Source organism: Rissa tridactyla, chromosome 17 (assembly GCF_028500815.1).
Source record: "Rissa tridactyla isolate bRisTri1 chromosome 17, bRisTri1.patW.cur.20221130, whole genome shotgun sequence".
Lineage (NCBI taxonomy): Eukaryota > Metazoa > Chordata > Aves > Charadriiformes > Laridae > Rissa > Rissa tridactyla.
Window position 1 is genome coordinate 3,746,924 of NC_071482.1, and position 24,209 is coordinate 3,771,132.

Genomic DNA, 24,209 nt, shown 5'->3' on the forward strand with positions numbered 1-24,209 from the left:
GGCAGGTCCCGACGCAGAAAGGCCTCGTGCTCCCAGCCCGGATGCTGCGGGGAGCGCGGCCGCAATTGGCAGCGCCGACGTGGGTCTGGGACGTTCCTACCGTGACAGGGACCCTGTGCACAGGGTGCACGGTTACTCCACACGTGCGCAACAGCTGCCGGCCAAGGACACGTGGACCTGCGCGTGCAGCCGCAGGTGTGCCATCTATTTTCACCCATCCCAAAACTGATAGACAAATAGTGAGAGCAATGGATCATCAGTAGGAGATGCAGGTTGCCGGCTACGGCAACAGAGGAGACGCGGGCTTTGTTTGGAAACGCCGTTTCGAGACCCGGTCCTTCCCGGTACACCGCCCCCGGAACGGGCTTGCCTCGCGCTACCCTCTCCCTGCCTGACGCTCCCTACGGGGCCTCTTGTGTTTCTCACCCCCTGCGCAGCCACGCGTGACATCGGTGACGACTGGGCCTGCGACGCTATTAAACCTCAGCCTGCACGGGCAAACACGCCGCTTCCGCCGGTACCGGGGTGCTTTAGGCCCACGTCCCGAGTCGGGGGGCACGCGCTGCAAGGGGTGTGCGTGGGAGATAAGGTGCAGCTAGGCTGCTTTGGGGGTGCAGCGGGAAAACCTCGGGCATGCCCCAAACAGAACAGGCTGCAACTCCCTTATTTTATCTTTTTAGACTTCATTGCGTTTACTTTCCTTCCGTCGGACTTGCCATCTCATTTCATTTCGCTCCATTTCCTTACAATAACTTTCGTGTCGATCCACCCGGATCCCGAGCATCCCCCCCGCCCCAGCGAAGCGCTCCCGCTGGCCCAGCCCGGTTGCGGGGACGGGGGTCCCCGAGCATCCCCCGCGCTGGGGGGGGCGGGATGCGGGCGCGGAGCGGCGCGGGGAGGCGCGGAGCGGGGCCGCTGCCCATTGCACATTCTCTCCGGGCGGCGGCGCCGCGTCCCGCTCCCGCCGGCCCCGCTCCGCTCCGCCCGGCCCCGCCGCGGCCCCGCACGCCTCGGCCCGGCCCCGGCGCCACGAACATGGCGACGCCGAGCAGCGGCGGGGCGCGCCGGGCCGCCCCGCTCCCCCGCCGGCTCCTGCCGCTCCTGCTGCCGCTGCTGCTGCTGCCGGCGGCGGCGGGCGGCCATTCCGCCCTGCTGCTGCGCGCCCCCCGGCCCGCCCCCGCCGCCCAGACCCCGCGGAGCCGCCGCGACGCGACGCGACCGCCGGAGCCCATCCAGGTGTACGGGCAGGTGAGCCGGACCCCGGGGGGGGACGGGACGGGACACGAGGGGGCCGGACACGACGGTGCGGTGCAGCCCCCCCCTTTGCCCCCGAAAATACGCGTTACATCACGCCCGAGCGGCGCTTCCCCCCTCCCGGGGGGGAGGACTTGGGGTACCAACCGCGCCGCCATCCCCCCGCGCGGCCGCGGGTCGCCTGTGTCCCCGCCCCGCGGTGCCAGTGTCGCGAGTGGGGAGCCGGCCCCACGGCCTCGGGGACCGCAGCCCCCCGCGCGTCCGCTGCGGGGCTGGGGGGTCTGCGTGTGTGCGTGCGCGCGTGTGTGTATGCGCACGCTTGCTGCTGGGAAAACAACTTCCAGGCGTGCAGGGGTCGGAGCGGATCGCGCGCGGGGATGGCCGGCATCCCCTCGGCACCCGGCGGGGATGCGGGCTGCTGGCGAAGCAGCCCCGGCTCCGTCTAATCGCTCCTTCGCCGCCCGCGACTTGCTCCGCTCACAAAGTGGCAAACGTTCAGACCTTGCCGAGCTCTGCCTGCAGCTGTTCCCACCTCCCCCCCTTTCTCCCAGATCCATCTCAAACTACTGGCACTGTCGGGTTGGCATTGGACACTCGCTGGTTCGTTTCCAGCAAGACTAGCAGCGGCAGCTGCCAGGTGGCCGAGGGCACGCGCCGGCTCGCCGGATGGGAACGCGAGTCCCTCCGGGAGCGGGTGGGCGAGGGCTCATCACCTACAGATGCTGGTGTGGACCACGGCTATGCTCGGATGCCAGGCAGAGGGAGGTGACTTCTGGCAGAAGGCATTGCTATTTGTGAGCCACCGTGCCCTTCTCCGTCAGAAGGGCTCCGCTCTGCGTTTGCGAGCCAGCCTCCACCGCTCCTTGAAAAGAGGGGGAGAGCAGTTGCTCATCGCAGCAAAACATAGAAACTGCTATTTCTGAGAGTATCCCTGCTCGAGCTCGATTCTCTGGTGAAATTTGCTGCCAGGACTGTCAGGGCTCCCCTCTCTCCCGGCTTTTCCAGGCAACCGTTGCTTTCGGGGTGATACAGAATTACACTCGGGCTGCCTGGACGCCTGCTAGGGACAGCTTCAGCCTTTAAGACTCTAATTAATTCCTTACCTCTCCACACGCTACACTATGCTAAGTTGCCCCACTTGACCCTCCTTGCTTACGCTGCCTGTGTCCCATCACGTGCCCGAAAGGCTGATGGGGGGGTGGGGGGGACCTGCCCTCAGGGGGACGGGGTGCGCTCCAGGAGAGGCTTCGAGCCTTCAGTGACACCCGTGTTTGCCTCCTCGCTACTGCTTTCCCTTCTGGGGGCCCTATAATTTCCCCTTTTTGCTACTTGTAGGATGGCAAAGAGCCAGCCACGAGGCGGGCCTGGCTCTAGGGCTGCCGGAGGGGCACGCGTGGGGCTGGCGCTGCTCCTAGATCCCTGCTCCTCTTCCCCCGCTTAGAGGATGGGAAAAGCTGTTCCTACTCCCCTGGACAATCTGCTTCGCCTCCCCTACCTCCTCGACGTTTGGCTGTTTTTAGCATCACACATCTACCCCATTTTAGAAAAAAACCATCATGCTTGTCTCTCCATCTACTGAAATACATTTATAGCACTTTCCCTCGTCCTCTCCCTGTGGCTTTCCTCTAACCCACCTGCCGGGGTCAGGGAGAGAGCTGCTTCGGCCGAGCGTCCTCTATCACCGACGTGCAGTGGCACATCTAAGAGGGTGCGGTAACCCTGGTGCTATCCGGAACAGGACTAATAGGAAGCGGTGGGACTTCACTACGGTCTGCGGCTGTCTGGTTTTTTCTTGTGGCCTGAAGCTTTCAGAGGGGATTTGCCCGGGGAACGGAGCCGCTCTCACCGGCGGCTCGGCGCCCAGTTTCAGACTAGCGTAAAAAACCCGGCCCTTCCGCCGCTTTGGGGCAGGACGCACAAAATTTACAGCCGAGGTACTGCATGTCACCAAGAAGAGTTTATTGACACCAAACAACAGTTCCGAGTTCTCCCGACCGATACAGTGCGGCAATCAAAGATACAAGGAGGGAGCCCGTGTGTTACAGCCCCCCTTGCAGATCAGACCGTACAGCATTACAAACACCCGGGAAGCCAGAAAGCTGCGTAACACGCTACTTGGAAGTCTCACACCTCGTCACAAGCCCCGACCGATACCCATGTCCCCCCCCTCTCCGTGTCTCTGATGCTCCTACCAGCGTAAAACCGCATGGTCAAAAAAACAGTCCTCTCTCAGGGACATCATCGTAAGGGGCGGTGCTTGAACCGAGCATCCTACTGCCGTGCGCTGCAGTCCCTTATCTGGGGCGCAACCTGTTCATGTACGTTTGGCAGGTCGCTCGGCCATATGCTATGTGCTGGCTCGCGCCCCAAAACTCCCTGCCCTTCCCCTGCTGTCGACTGCGGTCCCCGCGCGGCCTCGTGGCACGGCACAGAGCCCCGGCTCGGCGGCGCAGGAAAGTGGGGTGCGGGAGCTTGGTGCTGCCGGTTGCCGCCACGGGAGATGTCACCAGGGGACTGGAGCCGGAGGGAGGGACCCGTCGCCCCAGCTGCAATCGAGGAGGGGAAGAAAGTCCAAAACTTTTGTGGCTCCTCGGGAGCCGAACGCAGCTTACTCGACACCATCAGCAACAGGCTCGGAGCCCTCTTGCCCTAGATACCAAAGACACAAGCACAAAACATTACTTGGGTTGCTCCTCCGGATCCTCACCACCGATCGCATCTTTGCGCCGCTTCCGCGCCTGGCTACACCAACATTTTTTGGGAACCTCAACAAACAACAAGACCGGTAGCCTACACTTCTGTGCCTTCGTGATTTTGCCCGGGTTTTTCTGGCCCTGAAACACCGGCGACCAAGAGACCGAACGCACGACTCCAGCGACCGTCAGCTTCGAGACAGAGCGGGTTTTGTTCCCTTGCGCCACCCTCACCTCTACCAGACTCTTGGCAAGCGTTACAATGGACGGACCGTAACGAAGCAGGCACCGACACGTGACAGGTCTTTTCTAGGATGCCAATGACAACAGAGAAACATCCCCAAAGCAAAACAACTGCCGCTTATGCCCCCCCGGGGCCGGCGGCGCTCCCCGAACCCCTTCCGGCAACCGCCGCGCCCTGCCTTCCTCTTCCTGCGCGAGCCCCTGGCTACCGAGGCGGTGGCTCGTCTCCTGCCCGCCCTTAACGACCTCCTTACTCCTGCCTGCGCATCCCTACTCACACCTGGATGCAATTACTTGGCACCGTGATTGTACATTTCTCGAGTACGTTCCCACCATTCCACATAAATCCCGCCCCCTCCTGGGGGAAAGCCGGCCACGAACCGCATCGCCTGTGAGGATTTATCTTCAATGCAATAAACAAGGAAAAGAAAACGAGCCGCCGTGGCTGCCTACCTGCGTGCTGGGATGAAGCGTATTCCGTGACCGTGAGTCCGTCCGTCTGACGAGTGTCGGGTCGTAGCCGCTGCCAACAGCGAGGAGAAGCGCCGAGGCAGGAGGCCTCTGTGTGCCGGTCCTGAGGGGCAAGAGAGAGCATCACGGTTATGGACAGCATTCACGTTGCAGGGCTGCTAATACAGACACAGAGGTCCCACCTTTATCTGCAGACAAACCTTTCCCTTCTTCAGAAAAGGGCTTATCTAAATCCTCCCCCAAAAGCACACGACTCACAACCTTAAGCCTTAAACTGCGCTGAGACAAAAGACATCTTATCTAACTGCTGCTGGCTCCTGCGGCGGCCAGCTCGCCCTCCCTGCTGCCGCTGTGAGGCCTCCGGCCTCTCCCCGCGCTCCCGGCCTCCGCACGGCCGTCCCCGCTGTGCCTCCCCGTCCCCGTGCCCGGCGTTGCTGCCCGCCCGCACAGCAGCTCCTCTCTTTCCCTCCCGGGAGGACCTACTCTGTCTTTCTCGAGCTTCCTCTTTCCTGGCGCTAACCAGTCCTGCCTTTGAGGAAAAGCAGACCGGGTTTTCTTCAATTCCAGGCCATTTACTACTAAATCATCTTTTATCAGCCCACCTGCTTGACCCCGACACCCCCGCCGCTCCACACTGATGAAGACCTAAGGGGATCTCCTCAGCTGCTAGCGCTCGGACTCCTACACGCTACCCCAGCCTCTGTTAGATTAAAACCAACGCTGCAGCGTGATGCCACTCAGGGATCTTTATCTTTAAGACGGAAGTTTCTCTAGACAGCCGAGCAGAATTCCTCTCCCATTAACATAACGCCACTGCATTGACCTTGTGCAGGAGACGTTAACACCTCTGTCTCTGTGGCACCGCGCGCTTGCGGAGTACCAAGGAAGCAATGCGCTCCCTGGCAGATGAGCTCCATCCTCTCGCTCATCACCCCTAGAGTGGTGGGCACCGGCCGGCAGCTGGCGAGCTACCCTAAAATACTGCTAGCGCCACATCAAAATAGCGCCTGAGCACAGAGAGCTGAAGCTTCTCTTCTTTTAACACCATCAGTGCGTCCTGCACAGAGAGCCCACCTTAGCTCCCTTCCCTCACAGCCTGCAAACTGGCAAAGAGCCCTTCTTCCTTCAGAGGAGACGGGAAAGCGCCCGGCAGGGTCAGTGCCATCCAGCTATGCAAGCGGAGACATCAATCACGCTGCATCGGAACTGAACCGTAGTTAATTTTGACCTAGTTTGCCAGCCCGGCAGAGACCTTCCCAGATTAGACTTTAACCTTCTGGATGTGCCCTGGCTGGTGACGGCAGGTCCCGGCACAGGGCCGGCAGGCGCTCCGGGACCCCCGGTCCTTTTAACCCTTCCTGCCGTCGGCAGATACCCCCCGCCCTCGCCCCGTCTGCCTGGCCTTGGGGCATCCCTGCCCCTTTCCCCGTCACCCCGGGAACGTTCCCCGCTCCCGGCGCCTGCTTTTGGGCCGGAGTTTGCCGGCTCCCAGCATTGCTGCACCTGGAAAGGGTACTGGTGTTTTCATTCCTTGTTTTCCCTTTGGCAGGTTCCTCACGGACCCCGCTGTCGGACTAAGCGAGCGTTGCGGTGTCCCAGGGGCATCGCTTAAGCTTTCTGTAGCTGTAATGACGAGCTCATGGCACGCTTCACCGGCAGCACGTTAGACCTTTTCTGCAGCCTTCCCCCGTGCCTCGGTTATGGAGTGGCTTTCGTCGGCGCTCACCCAAATTGGCCGGGGCAGCCTCAATTCCCTGTCAATTTATAAAGAGAACCCACCTCCGGGACCCTCTCGCCCAGGGATCTGCTTATTTCTGTGGTGAACGGGGCTCCGGCCTCTGCCATCCCCCTCCCTTACCCTTTTCCTTCCTCCTAGAAACAACAGCTAACTGAGAGCTCTGTTGGTGGTAGCGGAGGGAAAACAGCTCTGCCACCAGATGATTTCAGTATTAACACAATTAACATGGGCCTGGCGCGCTCCGCGATGAGTCACCCGTGTTTCATATCAATGATTTCAGACCCTGGCATTTTCAGCGCGAGCCACAAGCAGCGCTACGGCAGGCACAGACTGTATTTTAAAATATCGTGGCAGGGCTAGAAACAGATGCTCGGGACCAGAGCAGAAGGTACAGTAATGAAGCTTTAGCGGGAGCGCACGGGGGACGCGGCATGCCGGGAATGCAATAGCCGCCCCTGACGCTCATCCTCGATGCTGGGCTATTGCGTAAGCCTTGCCGGGGTGGGGGGAGGCAGAGAAAACGGGGACAAAAGCTTGTCTGCGGCGGCTTCCAGCGAGCCGAAATGACGAGGACACTAGTGAGAGCACCTATCCTTTAAATCCCCATGCTAACCCAGCGGCGGCTTCGCTTCAGACCCCTTTTAGCTATAGCTTTCTTTGACGGCTTTGGCAGCCGCTTGCAACCGTGGAGGCCCATTGCTCTCCGATACCGTCACTTATCTAGCTGTAGTAATAACCTGTTAACTCATCAGAAATTTCCCAGGAGCTGCACTGGTTTTTAAGCATCCCATTTCCAGTTACATAACCAGGGCAGGAAAAACACATCAATATTCCCTAGGAGCCCTTTTCCTGCACACCCTCCATTTTACAGCATTGAGCCTCAATCCCCAAGCAGTTGCGCCGCGTCGCCTCCTGATTAATAACGAGAGCCTGGGTCGAGCTGCGGTCTGAGCCCCATAGCCGGAGCCGGACCTCTTGACAGAGCAAACCCATCGACGCACACCGGTAGCTCCCCAGCCTGCTTCGGCGCTGGAGGAGCTCGGCACCGCACGCCACGCACCCTGCTCCGCCCGCCTCCCGACGGACGTCGCCTCGGGAGGCTCGGCAAGGCACTGCCACGGTCTCGCCGCAGCACCACGCAGCCGCACGACGTTCCCCCTCCCAGCCCAGCCTGGGAGCGCTCGGGCTCCTGTTGTGCCCCTTGAGCCCTGCGGGAGCTCTTACCTGCTCTGGGACGTGCTCCCGTGGCGGGATGGCAGCTCTAGGGGCTGTCTTCTTGCTCGGTTTCTGTGGGGTGTCCATTTATTGGAAGATTCTGTAAACCAAAACAAAAAAATATAGTATGAGCAAAGCTAGCAGCACTAACTACAGCTGCAAGCAGCCTCCGCTATGTCTTGGCTCCCGTCCTCCCCTCCTGGACTTCATTTGGCACCTTACATATTAGGAGGACAAATTAAAATTTCATGCATATTTCATATACACTTAATCGCTTGGCAAAGACCAAAACACTTCCCCGTTAAGGGGAATTTAAACTTAACTGCTGCTTCCTTTGGGCACAGGGCATTGCTCGTTCGTAGGTTAAATCAGCTCCCGGGGAAGGTTTCCCCCATCAGGGGAGGGGGGGGGAGTCTGTGACCGTGGGCTCCTGCCAAATGAGCCTCCTCCTGGCAAATAGGGCAGTGTTACTCGTGTCGGGGACAACAATGGCCTTATTGCAAAAGTTTTTTCACATAAAATGTCCCGGTCACTGGAACATCGGGTGCTGTTCACATGGGGCACAATGCAGTGCTGCTGCCTGGACAGCAAAGGCTCGGGGTGCCGTTCCTTTCTCCCCTGAGCTCCAAAGGGCCACAGCAGGGCTGCCGCTGGCAGAGACGAATGTGTGAGGCTCCTAAACCTGAGACGCTATTGCACGAGCACTTCTCAGGGGACTTACGGCATAAGGCATCCTTCTGCTGGCTTCTCTTTCTTTACACCCCTTAGTAAAATATGCTGCAGCAGCCTGTAGGTGCTCCTAAGCTTTCTGCTGAGCGGAGCCCCACGACACTCGCTGCTGCTCTTCTCCCTCCTACCAGGGAGCCAAACCTTGCTTGTGCCCAGTTTGGCCTTTATATAGGGGCTCTGCCCTAATTAGGCTGCTTGAGGTCACATGGCTCCTAATGAGTAACGAGGCTCAGCTGGCTCCTCTGAGCCCAGGCACCTTACCACCGCCCTTTGGGCTTCACTACAGCTCACAGGTGTTCCGGCTCAGAGGAGGGGTCTCTCGGGAGCTTGCTGTCTCTTCTTGCCTGTGGGAAAAAAGAAAACTGTACAGGTTTAGTGCTGAGGTTACAGCAAGGCACAAGTAGGAGCCTCTTGTGGTTTTCCTGGTTTGAAACTGTCCTAGTGTCAGATTTCTTGCAGAAAAAAAACACCCCAAAGCGCTACTGAAACTGTCACGGAGGTGGTGAGAAGCCCCTCTCGGCGGAGAGGAGCTGGGGAGGGCAGGGATGCTCGGGCACGTCTACACCAGCGGACGAATCTCCCTCTGGAGGGCCTCTCCCGGGGAAGGGCGCCCGGGCAGGGTCGCTCGCTTCAGTTTCTGAATGCGATGCTACGGGCTCCCCCTTCTCTATCTCCGCCCCCCTCCTCCAAATAACAACACAGCTCTAGACAGGCTGATAAACCTAGCCCTCTGCCTGAACCGGCAACCTCAGCCCGGGCGCGGCTGGGAACCCAAAAAAAAGCTGCACCCAAAATAACTGATACAGATGTCGGAGATGGAGATGAGGTTATTCTGCTTTTACGGGACGGGAGAGGGACTGGGAGCACAGAGCCGCTCCGGATTCCAGCCCCAAGGCTGTATGCGGGCTGCCTGGGTGGGCAGCACCAATCCCTTCTTCTCCGCCCCGTGTCCCTGCATCCTCAAACAGCATTGCTGTTTTTTTCCGGCGGGCGCGCAAGGCTACCGCTGGCTTGCTTTGTAGCGCCTGACCTAAATCTCCGCTGCCTTTGCTATCTGGGCGCTCCGACGTGGTCTGCCCGGAGGGGGGGGGCTCTGGCTGGGCAGATGGGGGTGCAGCCGGGGGTACTGGCCCTGGGGGCTGCTCGCTGCCCCCCCTGCTAGTTGTTGATTATTTAATTTTTTCCCCCTTGCGTGAGCCTATTGCATAAGAGGGATTTGAAGGCTTCTGCTTTGCTCGCCCCCCCGCCCCTTCCAGAATAAAGATCTAGTTTTTCCAAGCGTTTTACTTGCCAGTCGCTGGCGGAGGTTAAACTGGCTCCTAGCTGATCCCAGGGAGCCAGAGGGTATCAGGCCTAAGAAGGACTTAGCCCTGTGTTATGACAGCTTCCCAAGGACATGAGCTTAGGGGTTACCAGCCGTGGGCTGAGCACACGCAGCCGCATCTGCAGCCGTTGAGGTGCCCGTCCGTGTCGGAGAAACTTCACCCAGCGTCCCCAGCGATGCTGGCTGTGCCTGCATGCAGGCAGCGGTCGTTTCGGGCACCGGGTTTGCCCAGAGGCTCCTGCACTTTCAGTTCCCACCGTTGATGATGCTCCGATAGTTTTCCCTAGAAACCATCCCTTCATGGCCGGTGCTGTTACAGCACTGCCAGATACAATGCGTGCACGGGGAATGACGGGACGGCATGTGGCTGTGATTGTGTTGGAAACCAGCACGTCCTTTAGGGTACAGAAGAAGTCGCTGTAGAAAGGTGATTTTGTTTCCCATGGCCCTTCACCTGTTCAGCCTGGATTTGAAATCACTTCTTGGTCCTTGCTTTTAATTTTCGTACTTCTTATGCCCCGAATCCTGTTTATCTGAGGACGAATAACGGGAAAACTAACCCCTTTAGGCACACGCATTTTGCCAGCGTGTTCATGGGAGATGCTGCTTTGCTGTTCTCAAACATCACTCCCCAGGGAAGCCTTCTCTTCAACTCTTGGTGGCTTGCAGCGAGCGCATGAATACCTCGCTGAGGTGGCCTCGGTCTAAGTGTAACCCTCGTCATGCTGAGTGGCCGCTGGTTCGCTTGGCTCTGCTTTCAATGAGATGGCAGGAGGAGGTGGGAGTGGGATGATGGCACAGCAATCTCGGAAAATGGAAGCGGAAAGGCAGAGCCCTTAGCCCTATAGCGGTGGGCTACGCTGTTGCCTTTTAGTTCTCCAGGCAGGAGCTGAGCTCGCCCCAAGTGTGCCCATGAGCACAGCCTGGGCCCCTCCGAGGTCTGAAGAGCCTGACACACGGCGCCCCTCTGCCTTCTGGCCTGTTCAACTTCTGCCCCGGGTTTGAATGAGTTTCCCCAAAGTCTGTGTGTTTCCGAGGAGGAGCGGCACGAGCGGGTGTTTGCTCTCTGTCCCTGCGGGCGATGCTGTGGCTCAGGGTGCCCATTTCCTTGGCGTTGCAGGTCAGCCTCAACGATTCCCACAATCAGATGGTCGTCCACTGGGCGGGAGAGAAGAGCAACGTGATCGTGGCCTTGGCCAGAGACAGCCTGTCCTTGCTGGGTCCCAAAAACAGCAACGTAAGTTCTGCAACCCGGCTCTGTCCTGGGGTGCCTTCGTGGTTTCTGTGCTGGCGGCTGCCGAGCTACGACCTGCCTTTCTCTCCTGGGCTGGGAAGAGGGAAGAAAGGCCCCTGAGTCTGAGTTCAGAGACACACAAAACACCATTTACTATCCTCTCTCTTGCCCCACAGGTTCAAGCCGTGAAAGGCTGGCTCGGGCAATTTCTAAACTGTCCCCCGCTTTTAGTTTTCTGAATTTTTAACCACATCTGTCAGAAGGGGAATGAGAGCTTTGCGCTCCTCACGCTGGGGCTCCTCCTTTACAGGTTTACGTGTCATACGACTATGGCAAGAGTTTTAAGAAGATCTCGGAGAGGTTCAGCTTCAGTGGGGGGAATGGCAGCGAGGTGGCCATCGCCCAGTTCTACCACAGCCCGGCAGACAACAAGAGGGTAAGGATGTGGCAGGGGTTCTGGTGCGGCTTGTACGCAGTGTATCACTGCCGATAGCGTGATGGCACAGCCCTCGGGCCAGGGGACCCGGGTGTGTGGCCGCCCCGATCCGCGTCCGTGAGTCACGCTGAGAACCTACCTTTGCACGGGGCAAGTGCGTGCATGGGCCTTTCTGCTACGGCAGCAGGGAGGGACGGACGCCTCCCACAGATGGGGACCAAAAGCAGTTTTTGCAAGGGCCTCTGGCTTCCTGGGAGAGCCCCCCTGGTCATCCCGGGGGTCCCCAAGGCAGAGGTGTGACGTGCCAGCCATGCTGCTGTACCTCCTCTACGGCTCTGAGATGCTCAGGAGCATCAGAGTGTGGCGGGAGAGGGGGCGACTGGGCCAGGGAAAGTCCTCCCCTCCAGAGCTTGCCCTCCCAAAGGCTCCCCGGGACACGTACCTTGCTTACTGCTCCCCGAGCTCAGCTCTGACCTCCTGGAGGCTAACCGCCTGCTTGCTTTCTTCCTTATCGACCCCTCTCTTCCCAGTATATCTTCGTAGACGCCTTCGTCCCGTACCTCTGGATCACCACTGACTTCTGCAACAATATTCAGGGCTTCTCGATTCCCTTCAGAGCGGCAGACCTCCTCCTGCATGCCGGGAACCCCAGCCTCCTCTTGGGCTTTGACAGGTCTCATCCTAAAAAACAGGTGAGCACTGTGGTTTAGACGGGAGGGCCGGCGTCCTGCCTCTACCCTGCCGTCGCATTCCCCTGGCCCGTTACGTGCCCCACAGCCCTTATGGCATGCCGAAATCCACCCTGCCTCATGCCATCGCCGTGTGGTTTTGTGCTTTGACCGTCCAGAGTGTCTGATCTTGAATCGCTGTATGTAGAGCTGTCCCAAATTGGCCTGGACACCCCTTCCCTACAGGTCAGGCTGGGTTCTGACGTCTGCTGTGGTGAGGATGTGGTACCTGCAGGGTGGCTGCCTTAAACATTTGCTTTCCCTTCTCCATCATTTATGCTGGTCCTTCATCCACACCGCTCCTGACCGTATCGATCTCCCCGAGCATTGCGGTCGTAACTCACCGCGCAGCGCTGGCAGCTGAGCCAGGACTGACCTCTGCAGTATTTCACGCGGGCAAGTGGTTTGTCTTGGGGTTTTGCATAACAAATTGCTTCTTGAACACAAATCCTTTTTTTTTTTTTCTCCCCCGGAGCTATCGGCTACAGTTTGTAAGTAATTACCGCACCCTCAGATAGATACAGGCAGCGTAAGCCAAACCTGGAGGTGAAACAACTATCCCCCAAGATGTGAACGGGGACAGCGTACAGGCTGTACTCACAGTTTGTGCCAGTTTGAGTCGGGACAAAGCAGGGTGTGTGCTGGGCACCCCCGATGCCTTCCTGGGCGACGGAGCTGGCCGGGAGCGGTACCTTCCTCGGGCATGATGCTGGACTGACTGTCGAGGCTGGAGTCTGGCTGGCCGTACCCACGTACCTGCAAAAAAGAGGCAAAAATTGCAGCTCAGGTGCCACCGTAGGGCTTGGAAAAAAACCAGGCAGGTTTCAGGGACACAGGCCCTTGGAGGGATGGGCAGAGGGGCCGATGTGCCTGCGGGCTGGCGTGTTTATCGCTGCTACTTTTGTTGGTGCAATGACAGATACTATCTCTCCTCTTGACTTTTTCCTTACTGATGCCCACAGATCTGCAGCAACAGCATGTCGCTGTGCTCGAGGCTGTAACGGCCTCCGAGGGGGAGACGGCTCTGCCCGGATATTTACCCTTGCTAACGCAGTCCATGAGTACATTATAATGAGTTATTTTTATTTCTGAGGTAGTATAAAACCAAGTGGATCGACAGCCAGTGAGAATTCCTTCTGGTAGGAGACTAAGGTGCAATTTTTTCCCTTTTGGGTTATTCTCCCCTGCAGACAGAAAGGTTGCTGTTGCTTTGGGTAGCTGGCATATAAAGAGAAGTCATCAAAGCAGTTCACAGTTTTGCAATGGACGCGTGTCTGTCCTGCCGTTGCTGCCCGAGGTTGGGTCTCTCAAAGGACTGGCTCTGTTTGGTTGCCCAGTCCCACTGCCATCTCCCACCTTTGTCGTTGCAGCTCTGGAAGTCGAATGATTTTGGCCAGACCTGGATAATGATTCAGGAACACGTGAAGTCTTTTTCTTGGTACGTGTCACCCCTGTGTGTTACACCCAGCTCCTGTCGTCTCTCGCTTCTCACCTCTGGCCTCCTTTGCCGCCCTGCGCGAATCAGGGACCCGGGTACCACAGTGTGCTCCGGCTCGGGTCCCCTGCTCCCCTTGTCCAGCCGAGACCCTGCTACCGGGGATGGGGCACGGTGGGGTGACAAGAGACAGCCACCAATGCAGGCTCCTGGGATGCTCCACATTCCCCTGGTTCTTCCATGCCCACCCTCTTGATAAGGCTCCCGCTCCTTGCTACCCGCTGCCTTCTGCTTTGCTCTGCGAGTGCAGAAATAACACCACCGCCGCCTTCTTTTTGTTCTTCCCAGGGGAGTTGAGCCCTACGATAAGCCAAATACGGTGTACATTGAGCGGCACGAGCCTTCTGGGGCTTCCACTGTCATTCGCAGCACCGATTTCTTTCAGAGCCGAGAGAATAAAGAAATAATCCTGGAAGATGTTGAAGACTTCCAGCTCAGGGACAAATACATGTTTGCAACCAAGTCCGTGGTAAGTATTATGCGAGCAAATCACTGTGATGGTGGATGCTTCGGTACAGTACCACGGCCGCAGCGGGTGATCGCTCTGCTTGTGTCTAAAGTGCGGTGAGAGCGTTTGCTAGGGACGGTGCTGCTCGCTGCTGCACCTCGCGTTTAGCTTGTCCCGGAGGTGTTGCTCAGGCTGCCTGCCCCGCTTCACCTCGTGCCACCGTGGACAAAGCAACACCTACCGACGCCAGTCTCCTGGCGGGGCTCGGAGCAGTGGCGTTTCCCTACGCCTGCCTTCATCAGGCTGGGCAGAAGTAGGTCAGGCTGCGAAGTGCTGGGACCGGGGAAAAACCCTGGGAAGGCGGGCGAGGAGGGACGCGGTGGCAGGGGAAGGGGGGATGTGGCGCAGCAGCTCGGTGGTTAGGAGGCCGCTTGTCAGAGAGGATTACCATCACACATAGACTAGGTCCAAGTAGCCTACCGTGCTCCAGCCTGGTGAGAGACCTGGATTTTCAGTTTGCTTTCCTACGGAAAGAGGATGCGGGTGAGCAACAGCACTCTTTGCGGTCCCTTTGCAGCCCAGGCCCCCTGTACTTTTTGAAGCTGTTGGCCAGCTTCAGACAAATGTGAAAGAAAGCTAGCAGTCATCTGTGCTTTCTCTGAGGGCAAGTCCTTTACGGATGATCAGAGACACGACAGCGGAGAGGTTGAGTCCCATTCCTTCTAGAAGTGGTGGAGCAGTTGTCTTTATAGAAAATGCAAACATTGCTTTGCTCCCCCGCTGCTGCCGTCGAGTCTGTTTTAACGAGCAACCTTTGCCATTTCAGGGTGACTCCTTGCAAAACCCTGTAGCGTTTCCTAGGTGGTTCGCAAGTGTGTCACCTCCGGCCACCCGAGCAGCCGCAGAGTTGCTTGATGCTGGCGGGGGACGTGTTTGCGGAGCAGTTTCAGTTTCTCGGCAGCCTCTCTCGCAGGCAGTACAGCCTGCACCTCTTGGGGCCCGGCCCCTTGGCGCTACGCCTGCTCTGCAGCCTGCTGTGGTTTGCAGAAGATTTTATCTGGGCTCGCTGGTGGTGCAGAGGGAAACGTGGGGGATGGTCCGCGTCTCTGCCGAGAAGTCACCGGGCTCGGGGAGCAGCGCCCTGAAAGCATGGGGCTGGTTTGAGTCGCTACCTTTCAAGGGGTGAACTCGGTTTGGGGGTTCTTCGGGGTTGTTCCAGCTTCCGCGGGGCTCAGGGGTTGCCATCGCGCTTTGTCCTGCAGCTCTAATGACCGGCGTTACACTAAACGACATTAAAATCACCCGTATTCCAGGCTGAGGCAAAGACCTGTGGGAAACACGGAGGCTGAGAGAAAGGCCAGCCTGGCTGCGGACCCCTGGGCTTAGAAGTGATATCCCCGGGTGTGGGATGCGGCACTCACGTCAAACCCCAGAGCGGCGCTGGAGAGGGGACAGGCTGGGCGACAGAGGCGCCCAGGACTCCCAACTTCTGCTCCTCTCCGTGGGAGGTGCGGTTGCTTAGCGATATGGAGCCTAGGAAAATCAGGCCGCTTATTTTTGGAGCCTAGATCTGGGTTTAGGTTCTTACCGTTGGCATCCCATATGAAATAGGCTGCCCCCAGCTTTTTACCTTTGTGGCTTCGCACTGGTGCCTTTCATTTAGCGCGAATCATTAAAAATAGGAAGGAAAGGACAGAGTGCTCTACAGAAAGAGGAGGAATTAAACCCAGCCTCCTTACTTCCATCTGGCCAGCCAGAAAGGGCAGTTTCTCTCCTTGCTGAGCGCTGCCCATGTGGATGTACAACAGGAGTGGGCAGCTGCCAGGCTTTGCCCGCACGCAGGGAGGCACACGGTTTGTGAGTTTGCCCCAGTCTGTCTTTCGGCCGCTGCTGGAGGTGAGGGTGATTTCGGGGGCGAGAGCTACTCCTAATGTGTCCCTCTGCTCTGCTGCAGCGTTTGCAGGGCAGCTCGCAGCCGCCTTCGGTCCAGCTCTGGGTTTCCTTCAACCGCAAGCCGATGCGCGCGGCACAGTTCATAACCAAGCATCCAATTAAGGTAAGTGGCCATTTCCGAGAAGACCTCCTCTCTGCCTCCTTTGCCAAGGACGCCCTCAGATGTCAACAGCAGTTTTTTCTGCGTTTCATCAGACGCTGCGGGAGCCGGAGCTGGGAAGGGACCTCGTATGACCCCGTTCGGGGGATTAGCTGAGCAAAAGCTCATGTTCGGGTGATCTTGTTGTTTACACGATGGTACTTCATTCTAGCGATTCGTGCCTCTGGAGAAATACTGGAATACCCAGAGCACTGTGTAGGGTCAGCACTGTCCTGGGCGTGAGGCTGTCTGGAAAGAGACAGTCACCGACTTCCTCCTGCACTGGTGATGGAGACTGGCCGCAAAGCCCAGATACGCAGAGAGGGGCTGAGCTCGGTGCTCAGTGCCTTGGCTCGGCTTCTGGGGACCTTACTTCTTCCCATGGCCTGGCGTGCTAGGTCACCGAACACACACTGGTTCCACCATCATGGCCCGGAGCATCCATCTTCTCTGCGGGCAGGGGAAGCCCAGGGGGACAGCCAGGGTTTGCAGAGCTTGCGATCCCTGAGCCAGACTTGCTGTGGCGTCCCCAGGCTGGTGGGGAGGAAGGAGACCGCGAGCGGTGCGCTCCGTGTTTGGTGAAGCAGCGGGGCACGCCCCTGGCTGGGAGACGCCCCAGGCCTCAGAGGGGTCCAGGCAGAGAGAGACCTGTCACCGATGGGGCTCGGCTCCCTGCGCTGCTCCCGGGGGAATGCTGGCGGGTTGTGCGGGGCGGAGGGCAGAGGATAGCGGTCGGGGGAGGGGAAATGCAAAAGTAAAAGCAGAGGGGAAAATACCTCCTTGCAAAGTAGGAAAAGTACAAATGGGTAGAGAGAAGATTTAGCTTTCAGCTAGGTAAGAGGAAACGCTAAAGCAGCCTGTACATAAACCCTGCTGGTGTGCCCACACCTATGAAGCCTGCTCGCCTGTCATTTCCATCCAAAGGAATATTATGTTGCCGATGCCTCGGAGGACCAAGTGTTTGTGTGTGTCAGCCACGATAACAACCGTACCAACCTCTACATCTCGGAGGCAGAAGGCCTGAAGTTCTCGCTGTCTTTAGAAAACGTGCTCTACTACAGCCCGGGAGGAGCTGGCAGTGACACCTTGGTCAGGTAACGTGGGACACGCTTAATCAGATCCATCTCTCTCTAATGCGATTCTCTCTAATGAGAACATTGACCAAAGTCCCTGAAGTTTTTGGCTGCGTTTGATGGCTTGACATTCCCCACTCCCCAGACCTAGGGAGGCTGCGATTCCCAGACTCCACCTTTGTATTTCCTCGCAGGTATTTTGCCAACGAGCCCTTCGCGGACTTCCATCGCGTCGAAGGCGTGCGGGGTGTCTACATCGCCACCCTGATCAACGGCTCCTTCAGCGAGGAGAACATGCGCTCCGTCATCACCTTTGACAAGGGGGGCACCTGGGAGCTGCTACAGCCCCCGGCGCAGACGCGCTATGGGGAGCAGATAGACTGCGAGGTAGCGTGGGGCGAGAAAGGCCAGGGGGGCAAGCGTGGGAGAAGCCCCCCCCCCCCAAAATAGGCTGCAATGGCAGTCCTGCCATAAGGAAGTCCCTCCTTGCCTTTCCAAGTGTAGAGAGATGGGATAGGTGGAATGAGGACACAGGTGAGTGCGGGATGGAGGGTTAATGCCGCTGTGGTTTGCTTTTCCAGTTTTCTCAGGGCTGCTCTCTCCACCTGGCCCAGCGCCTGAGCCAGCTGCTGAATTTCCAGCTGCGTAGGATGTCCATTCTCTCCAAGGAGTCAGCGCCGGGACTGATCATCGCCACCGGTACCTCCTTCCTTCCCACAGTGTGCCAGGGCTTAGGGCACGTTGTTGTCAGGACGCGAGGAACTTGGCAGCATTTAGTTTGTATACACAGGTTACAAAAACACAATTAAATTGTGCATTTTGCTGTCCTGTCTCTGCTGCAGTCCCCGTACAGTAATTACAGCATGTAGCTTTTACTGCAGCACGGTGATGTGAGAAACCTTGCCCGCTTTATTCTGGTCCGCCTTCCTGCCACTATCCACGTGAAAGGTTTCTTTAACATACAGGAATTCCTGTTTGTCTCACTCCTTTACTGAAGAAAACACTTACGTGTTTTGTTTCATCATCTTTATAGCCGTAGGTTTTTCCCCAGCTGCTTTTAAAGCTTGGCTTAGTCTAAAATATTTGCTTCTGAAGAGATTAGTTTATAGTGTGAAAAATCAGCTCCTCAGTCATCATTTTGCTCACAGATAAAAATAGTTTAGAGGTGTCTGGCTTCGTTCTAAGCACTCGCTTTGCATTCCTCAAGAAGAATGATTTCTCTTGTTCTCCTAGGCTCCATTGGCAAGAACATGGCAAGGAAAACCAACGTCTATGTCTCGAGCAGCGCCGGAGCAAGGTGGAGAGAGGTAAGACCGCTCTTGTTCTTGCCGGCTTGGCCGATGCGGCGGTGCAGCGGGTAGGAGGTTAGCAGCAATAGAGATAAGCGATGTGCAGCTCTTGGGCATTACGGCTGACCTCCACATATGAATCCAAGAGCTGTAGCTAGAAGGTGCGGAATGTCCTTGAGACCAAGGCAAAAAGGGCTTTAAATGAAGGACCACGTGTGGGTTGGCATAGAGGTGAACAGTCGCGGTCCTCTGGGTGAAGGTGGTGGGTTCAAACGCAGGAGAGCTCCCTCCTCTAGTTCTTCTTTTTGACTGGCAGGACTTGCCATCAGCATGGGTCATCTGGCCCCTTTTAGACGGGACGGACAGGCAGGACTCTGTATGTGAGAGTGTCCGGAGAGGCTCGACATCTTCCAGAAAACTGGGATGTCGGCCTCGCTGTATGAGGAGTTTGATGCTGGGTGTTCTGGTCTGCGGCAGCATTTGTGGTCTGCCTGTGCATTCTGCTGCAAGTGTAATATGGTATTTCAACATCTGCAAGCTATTTAATCCTGCGAATTAAACGGCCTCCTTTTCCTCCCGTAAGTGCTGCGCGGTCTGGGTTAAGGTCTGGGCAGCTGCAGCGGCGGTGGGGACACGCCACGGGTCTGGCTGCTGCCAAAGGCGATGGGCTGAGAGCGGGCGCCTCCGAAATTCCGCTGGGAAGCGGCCATGGGGAGCCACCGTTTCTCCCCGCGGGAGCCTTGTGTCAAGACAGGAGCGCTCCCCAGCTGGGGAAGGGTATCCGCAAGCCAAGACTCTCAGGTGCCAACCTCCCCTGGCTCGCGGGCAGGTTTGCATTCAAGTGCCGTTAAAACATGCCGAGGAAGCGTTGACCCACGGTTAACAACACTGAGCTCCCGGCTTGTTTGGGCCCTTTGTAAGGCAAGCAGAGGTGCAGAATGACCCAGCTCTGCAGTTCCTCAGCTGAGAAGCAGTAACCCAACTCCTCCTCTCGGCTTTGGCAAGCGGCAGGCTGGAAGGCTTGTTGCTCTCCAGATCACCGGTACGGTCTCACAGCACAGAAAAGAAAGAAACAGTGCATTCAGTGCCCTGCGCAAGCACAGCCCCAAGCACGTTAGCGTGTCCTCCGAGCAGAATCAGGCACGTTCATGCTCTCTGTTTTCATCCTGAGCTGTGCTGGGCTTCCCAGACAGGAAAAAAAGGTGGTTTTTGTGTTGGTGGTCACTAGATAGAGCTGGAGATGAGCATGAAATACGAGTTTCTTTCCACAAGACAGATGTATGAACTGTCTCTGGGGCTTTTTTTTTTGCATGCCATGGCCCCACTTCTCTGTGAGCATTCAAGAAACCTTACAGCCCAAAAGCCAACGCTTACCTGCGGTCACAGGGAGGCGGGGACTCCTTATGGAGCGTCGGGAAATCCTCACAGACATAACAAAGAGCTGCAGACTGAGTCGGGGAGCGATGGACTCTGGCTTCATGTCATGGCACTTTGTTAATTCTTTCCCGGGACATGATGTGGGAGGAGCAGAATCCAGGGCGCAGTGCTGCTCTTCAACACAGCTATACGTTGGGGAAACTTGGTCTGGCTGCTCTTGACAGGAGATGTTGGCCTGTAACACTTGAATCTCTGGTGCTTCCAGATACTTGGCTCGGCCCAGGCAACCTGAAAGATTAGCTTGGGTCAGACAGCGTTTCTGACAAACCATGCTTTCCAGTCAAGCTTTTCCCTGCTCTGATGCACCCCTCAGCACCCTTTCTCTTCCAGGCACTATCTGGACCCCACTATTACACCTGGGGCGACCATGGTGGCATTCTCGTGGCCATCGCGCAAGGCACCGAGACCGACCAGCTCAAGTAAGTGGTGGGGCAGGGGCATTGCCTCTGGGGCTCGGGCTGGCGCCGGCACAGAGTGCCCTGCAGCGGGCAGGACCTGCCCCTGGCAGCTCTCCCAACCCTCGTTCTCCAGGTACAGCACAAACGAAGGGGAAACCTGGAAAACGTTCACTTTCTCAGAGAAGCCGGTGTTTGTGTATGGCCTGCTTACTGAGCCCGGGGAGAAAAGCACCATATTCACCATCTTTGGCTCATACAAAGAGAACGGCCACAGCTGGCTGATACTGCAGATCAACACCACGGACGTGCTGGGTAAGGGGACGGGTGACAGAGCCATCGCTGACACTGGTTGTGCCGGTGGGAGAGACGTTGTCTAACCACCCCATAGCTTTGCAGGTTACACGCTAATAAGCCCTTGCCTAAAATCAGCCGGTCCCCACGCTGCACAGCCTGCCCCGAGCATCCCAAAGGGTGCACGTGGGTTTTGACATACCCCCTCTGAGGGGCTGAGAGCGAGGAAGGGGCACGGGAGACGCTTTCAGAAGCCCAAAGCGATCTAGAAACCTCAGGCTACAACCTACACTATTTAATCATCTAAGCTCTTGCATTGCCACTGACGCACACGCAAAGTTGGGCGCCTAAATACGAATCGGGCAAGGAAAAAATCTTTGGTACTCTTGCCCTTCATCCTATTTTCCAAAAGAGACCCTGGAGAGGTGTCCTCGAGTCCCGTTAGCAGCAGACCCTGCTGCCCCAGCTGTCCCATGGGAGCCGGGGAGGAGAGGGCATCGCCTGTGGGGCTATGGTACCACCGTCCGTGTTTGGGTGCCCCGTCCCTCGCAGCCCGTGTCCACGTGGACCCGGCTGCTGAAGGCGGTCGCATCCCCTGCGCTCTCCCCATACCCCTTCCCTTCGCCAAGGGATTTGTTGAAAAGGAAAAGGGAAAAAAAAAAAAAAACCTTCTGAAGGCTTGTGCCTATGAATGTTTTATAACCCATTTCAGCTTTGATTGTGAGGCAGCATTTTAATCAAAGAGCAGTTAAACCCAGCAGAGAAATTTGCTTGACTAAAATTTATAACTGATTCCCTTGACATTTTGTTAGAAACGGATCTGTTTGGTAACGAGAATGACTTCATTTAAATGAGGCATTGCAAATTCACTGTCACCGCGACGGAGCTGCTTGTTGCCTCCTGTCACCGAGTGCCGCTGCACGCTCCGAGCTGAAATACTTTCTGCTCTGCCCTTTCTTTTGGGCCCGGGTTTGAGCCTTGAAACTGTGTGTGTAGGGGAAACTCCTCATTTTGTGCTAGAGGAGGGTGGGGAGGGTAAAGGGACAATGGGCATCTTCATGATGCATGAGTGGGTCCCAGCATGCCTGCCCTCGCTCCGAGCATCCTGGGTCTCCATGCCACTAGCCATGGCAAGAAGTCGAGGTTAATGAAGCCTCCTCGGAGGCTGGGCTGGCTACTCGGAGCCTGTGGCTCCCCTCGAGAGGCCTTTACACCCCTCTCCTGAGAGCAAGGCTCTCTGTGTCCCTCCCGGTCCCCGGGGTGTGGCGCAGGACACGGTAGCGTGCTTTGCACATCCTCGCCGGGCACGTATTGGCAGCAGTGACCAAGGGACATCTGTGACCCTCTTGCTTTTAAACCCTTGGTCCGGGTCACGGCAAGGAGCGCACCTTTCTTTACCCCAACCTCGTTCCTTCTCTTAGGGGTCCCTTGCACGGAGAATGACTACAAACTGTGGTCGCCCTCCGACGAGCGAGGCAACGAATGCTTACTGGGGCATAAAACCGTTTTCAAAAGGAGGACTCCTCATGCGACCTGTTTCAATGGGGAAGATTTTGACAGGCCTGTCATGGTCTCCAACTGCTCTTGTACAAGGGAAGACTTTGAATGGTAAAGACCAATTAATTTCTTTTAGTCTGGATTGTAAGTCGGAGATAAATATCTGTGACCGATCACTCAAAGTGAACAAACATCCAATTTACTTAGCTCTTTGTATCGCTGCTTGATTTTATAGCAAAGAGGAAACTAAATAGACTGAAAACATCCTTTCATTAATAACGGGGCCTGAGACTTAATTAATGTCTTTAGAGCCTTTCAGGAGCCTTTGAAAGGTTCTATAGAAGAGGGGAGTATTGTTAATGCATCACCTTTCAAATGATGGCAGACAATTTCCCATCGCGCATAGAGATCCTCCGCCAAAAAGCTTAGTGACCCTTTAGCCACAGGGATGCAACTGTCCCGGCTCTATCATTTTATCTGCGATTTGCCCATTACTGACATTGCACAGCTCTCAGGATTGGGAAACACACTCCAGGAATCTGATACAAACGTTTGGGGTCAGCAAGTGAACTGCTTTTCAGGGACCGGACTTTGAGCGGAGCTCACGGCCCGACCAAGCACGTGCCCGGTGCACACAGTGAGGGACAGGGCTCCAGACCTGCCTGTCCGATGCCGAGACAGAGACCGAGTCCGGCTCGTCGTGAGCAGACTGGGAATAGGGCTGGGGGGGACACGGTTCCTGCCTCAGAATTGCAGCCCTGGCCTCTTTGCAATATCAGATTGATGTAACCTCTTCCACGGCATTTTCCAAAGAACAGATGCACCGTCACTCCCATTTTACCGACAGAAAAAGCCAAGAGACAGACCAGTGACCTAAGCCAGCTAGCAGAACCGGGACTTGCGGCCAGATTTTCAGGGCACGCTTGCTCAGCTGTGCCTTGCTGCCTCACCTACCCCAGTCTGCTCGGCCACTGGCAAGCTTAGTCCAAAAATGTTCTTGAAATGTCCTGGAGACGGACGCTGGCTGGCCGTGAGATATTATTATGCAGCTAAATACTGATAATAAATGAATGGACTTCTGAGATCCTTCGGGTTCTTAAAACTTCTATGCAAAAATACAGCGGAGTAATAGCATAGCATAACTGCATTTTTTCCTTTTCCCCTCATCCTTCCTTACATCTTTCTTTCTCCTTGCAGTGATTTTGGCTTTAAGCTGAGTGACGACTTATCCTTAGAAGTTTGCGTCCCTGACCCTGAGTTTGCCGGGAAACCGTACGACCCGCCGGTCCCTTGCCCTGTGGGCTCAACGTACAAGAAGACTCGAGGGTACGCGTTGTGCTTGGGAGGGGAACCTAATCTTCTAAATGCTGGGTTTTATCCTCTTGGTGATTAAAAATCCCAAACAACCACAAAACCACACACAAACGCCCCATGAGCGGCAGTAAACAAATTGCATGTTTGGATATACGTTGCAACTAAGCAGCACTGCTTATTCTAGCCGTGCAGGGTGGCATGTTAACAGTTTCCATGACATAAAGTGCCTGGCTGGATGTGTTGCAGCTACCGAAAGATCTCTGGGGACACTTGTACGGGTGGAGACATCGAGTCACGGCTCGAAGGGGAGCTGGTACCGTGCCCGCTAGCTGGTGAGTACGTACGGGATTGCTTCGGGCACAAGGGCTTCATTCATAAAACCTTTGGCCGGTGCCGGAGGGACCGCGCACCAATTCCCAGAGGGCTCTCAGACAAAACCTATGACACAGGAGCTGAAATGCTTCGGTCAGTTATAAATCCATCATCTCCTGTCCTGTCCAGCGCCAAATGAGCTTCTGAGGGACCTGCTGAGGCGCAGCTTCAGCCCGCGGAGCAGAGCCCTCTCTGCTCCTGAAGACACAGAGGTGGAGCCCCTCAGTGCAGTCTCTGGGCAGGAACCCTCTTATCCCCATCACGTCCTCACTGTAGTGGGCTTGAAGCCAACCAGAAAGACAGTTGATCGAGGAGTTAGATCAAAAATACCCCTCATCCTGAGGAAACCCTTGGGAAGGTGCTGCCCTGAGACAGGCCGCCGTACGCTGTCGAACGACGGCTGTTTGGGGCCAGACCGGGGCAGATGCTGCCCTTTAA

General features: G+C 56.8%; 1 protein-coding gene across 3 annotated transcripts in view; it reads left to right on the top strand.

The window, feature by feature from the left end:
- Positions 1 to 246: 246 nt before the first annotated feature.
- Positions 247 to 24,209, top strand: part of SORL1 (sortilin related receptor 1) — a 48,840-nt gene continuing 24,877 nt past the window's right edge. For 2 of the 3 annotated variants that reach the window (XM_054223074.1, XM_054223075.1), the window contains exons 1-16: positions 1,036 to 1,248; positions 10,788 to 10,904; positions 11,212 to 11,337; positions 11,868 to 12,029; positions 13,436 to 13,503; positions 13,849 to 14,029; positions 15,963 to 16,064; positions 17,025 to 17,194; positions 17,368 to 17,560; positions 17,755 to 17,872; positions 18,407 to 18,480; positions 20,230 to 20,318; positions 20,431 to 20,609; positions 22,010 to 22,196; positions 23,283 to 23,411; positions 23,646 to 23,731. In XM_054223074.1, coding sequence (XP_054079049.1) covers positions 1,036 to 1,248; positions 10,788 to 10,904; positions 11,212 to 11,337; positions 11,868 to 12,029; positions 13,436 to 13,503; positions 13,849 to 14,029; positions 15,963 to 16,064; positions 17,025 to 17,194; positions 17,368 to 17,560; positions 17,755 to 17,872; positions 18,407 to 18,480; positions 20,230 to 20,318; positions 20,431 to 20,609; positions 22,010 to 22,196; positions 23,283 to 23,411; positions 23,646 to 23,731 — 2,194 coding nt within the window. Of the gene's footprint in view, positions 345 to 1,035; positions 1,249 to 10,787; positions 10,905 to 11,211; positions 11,338 to 11,867; positions 12,030 to 13,435; positions 13,504 to 13,848; positions 14,030 to 15,962; positions 16,065 to 17,024; positions 17,195 to 17,367; positions 17,561 to 17,754; positions 17,873 to 18,406; positions 18,481 to 20,229; positions 20,319 to 20,430; positions 20,610 to 22,009; positions 22,197 to 23,282; positions 23,412 to 23,645; positions 23,732 to 24,209 lie in introns of those variants that run through there. The other variant, XM_054223076.1, reaches the window with a different exon arrangement.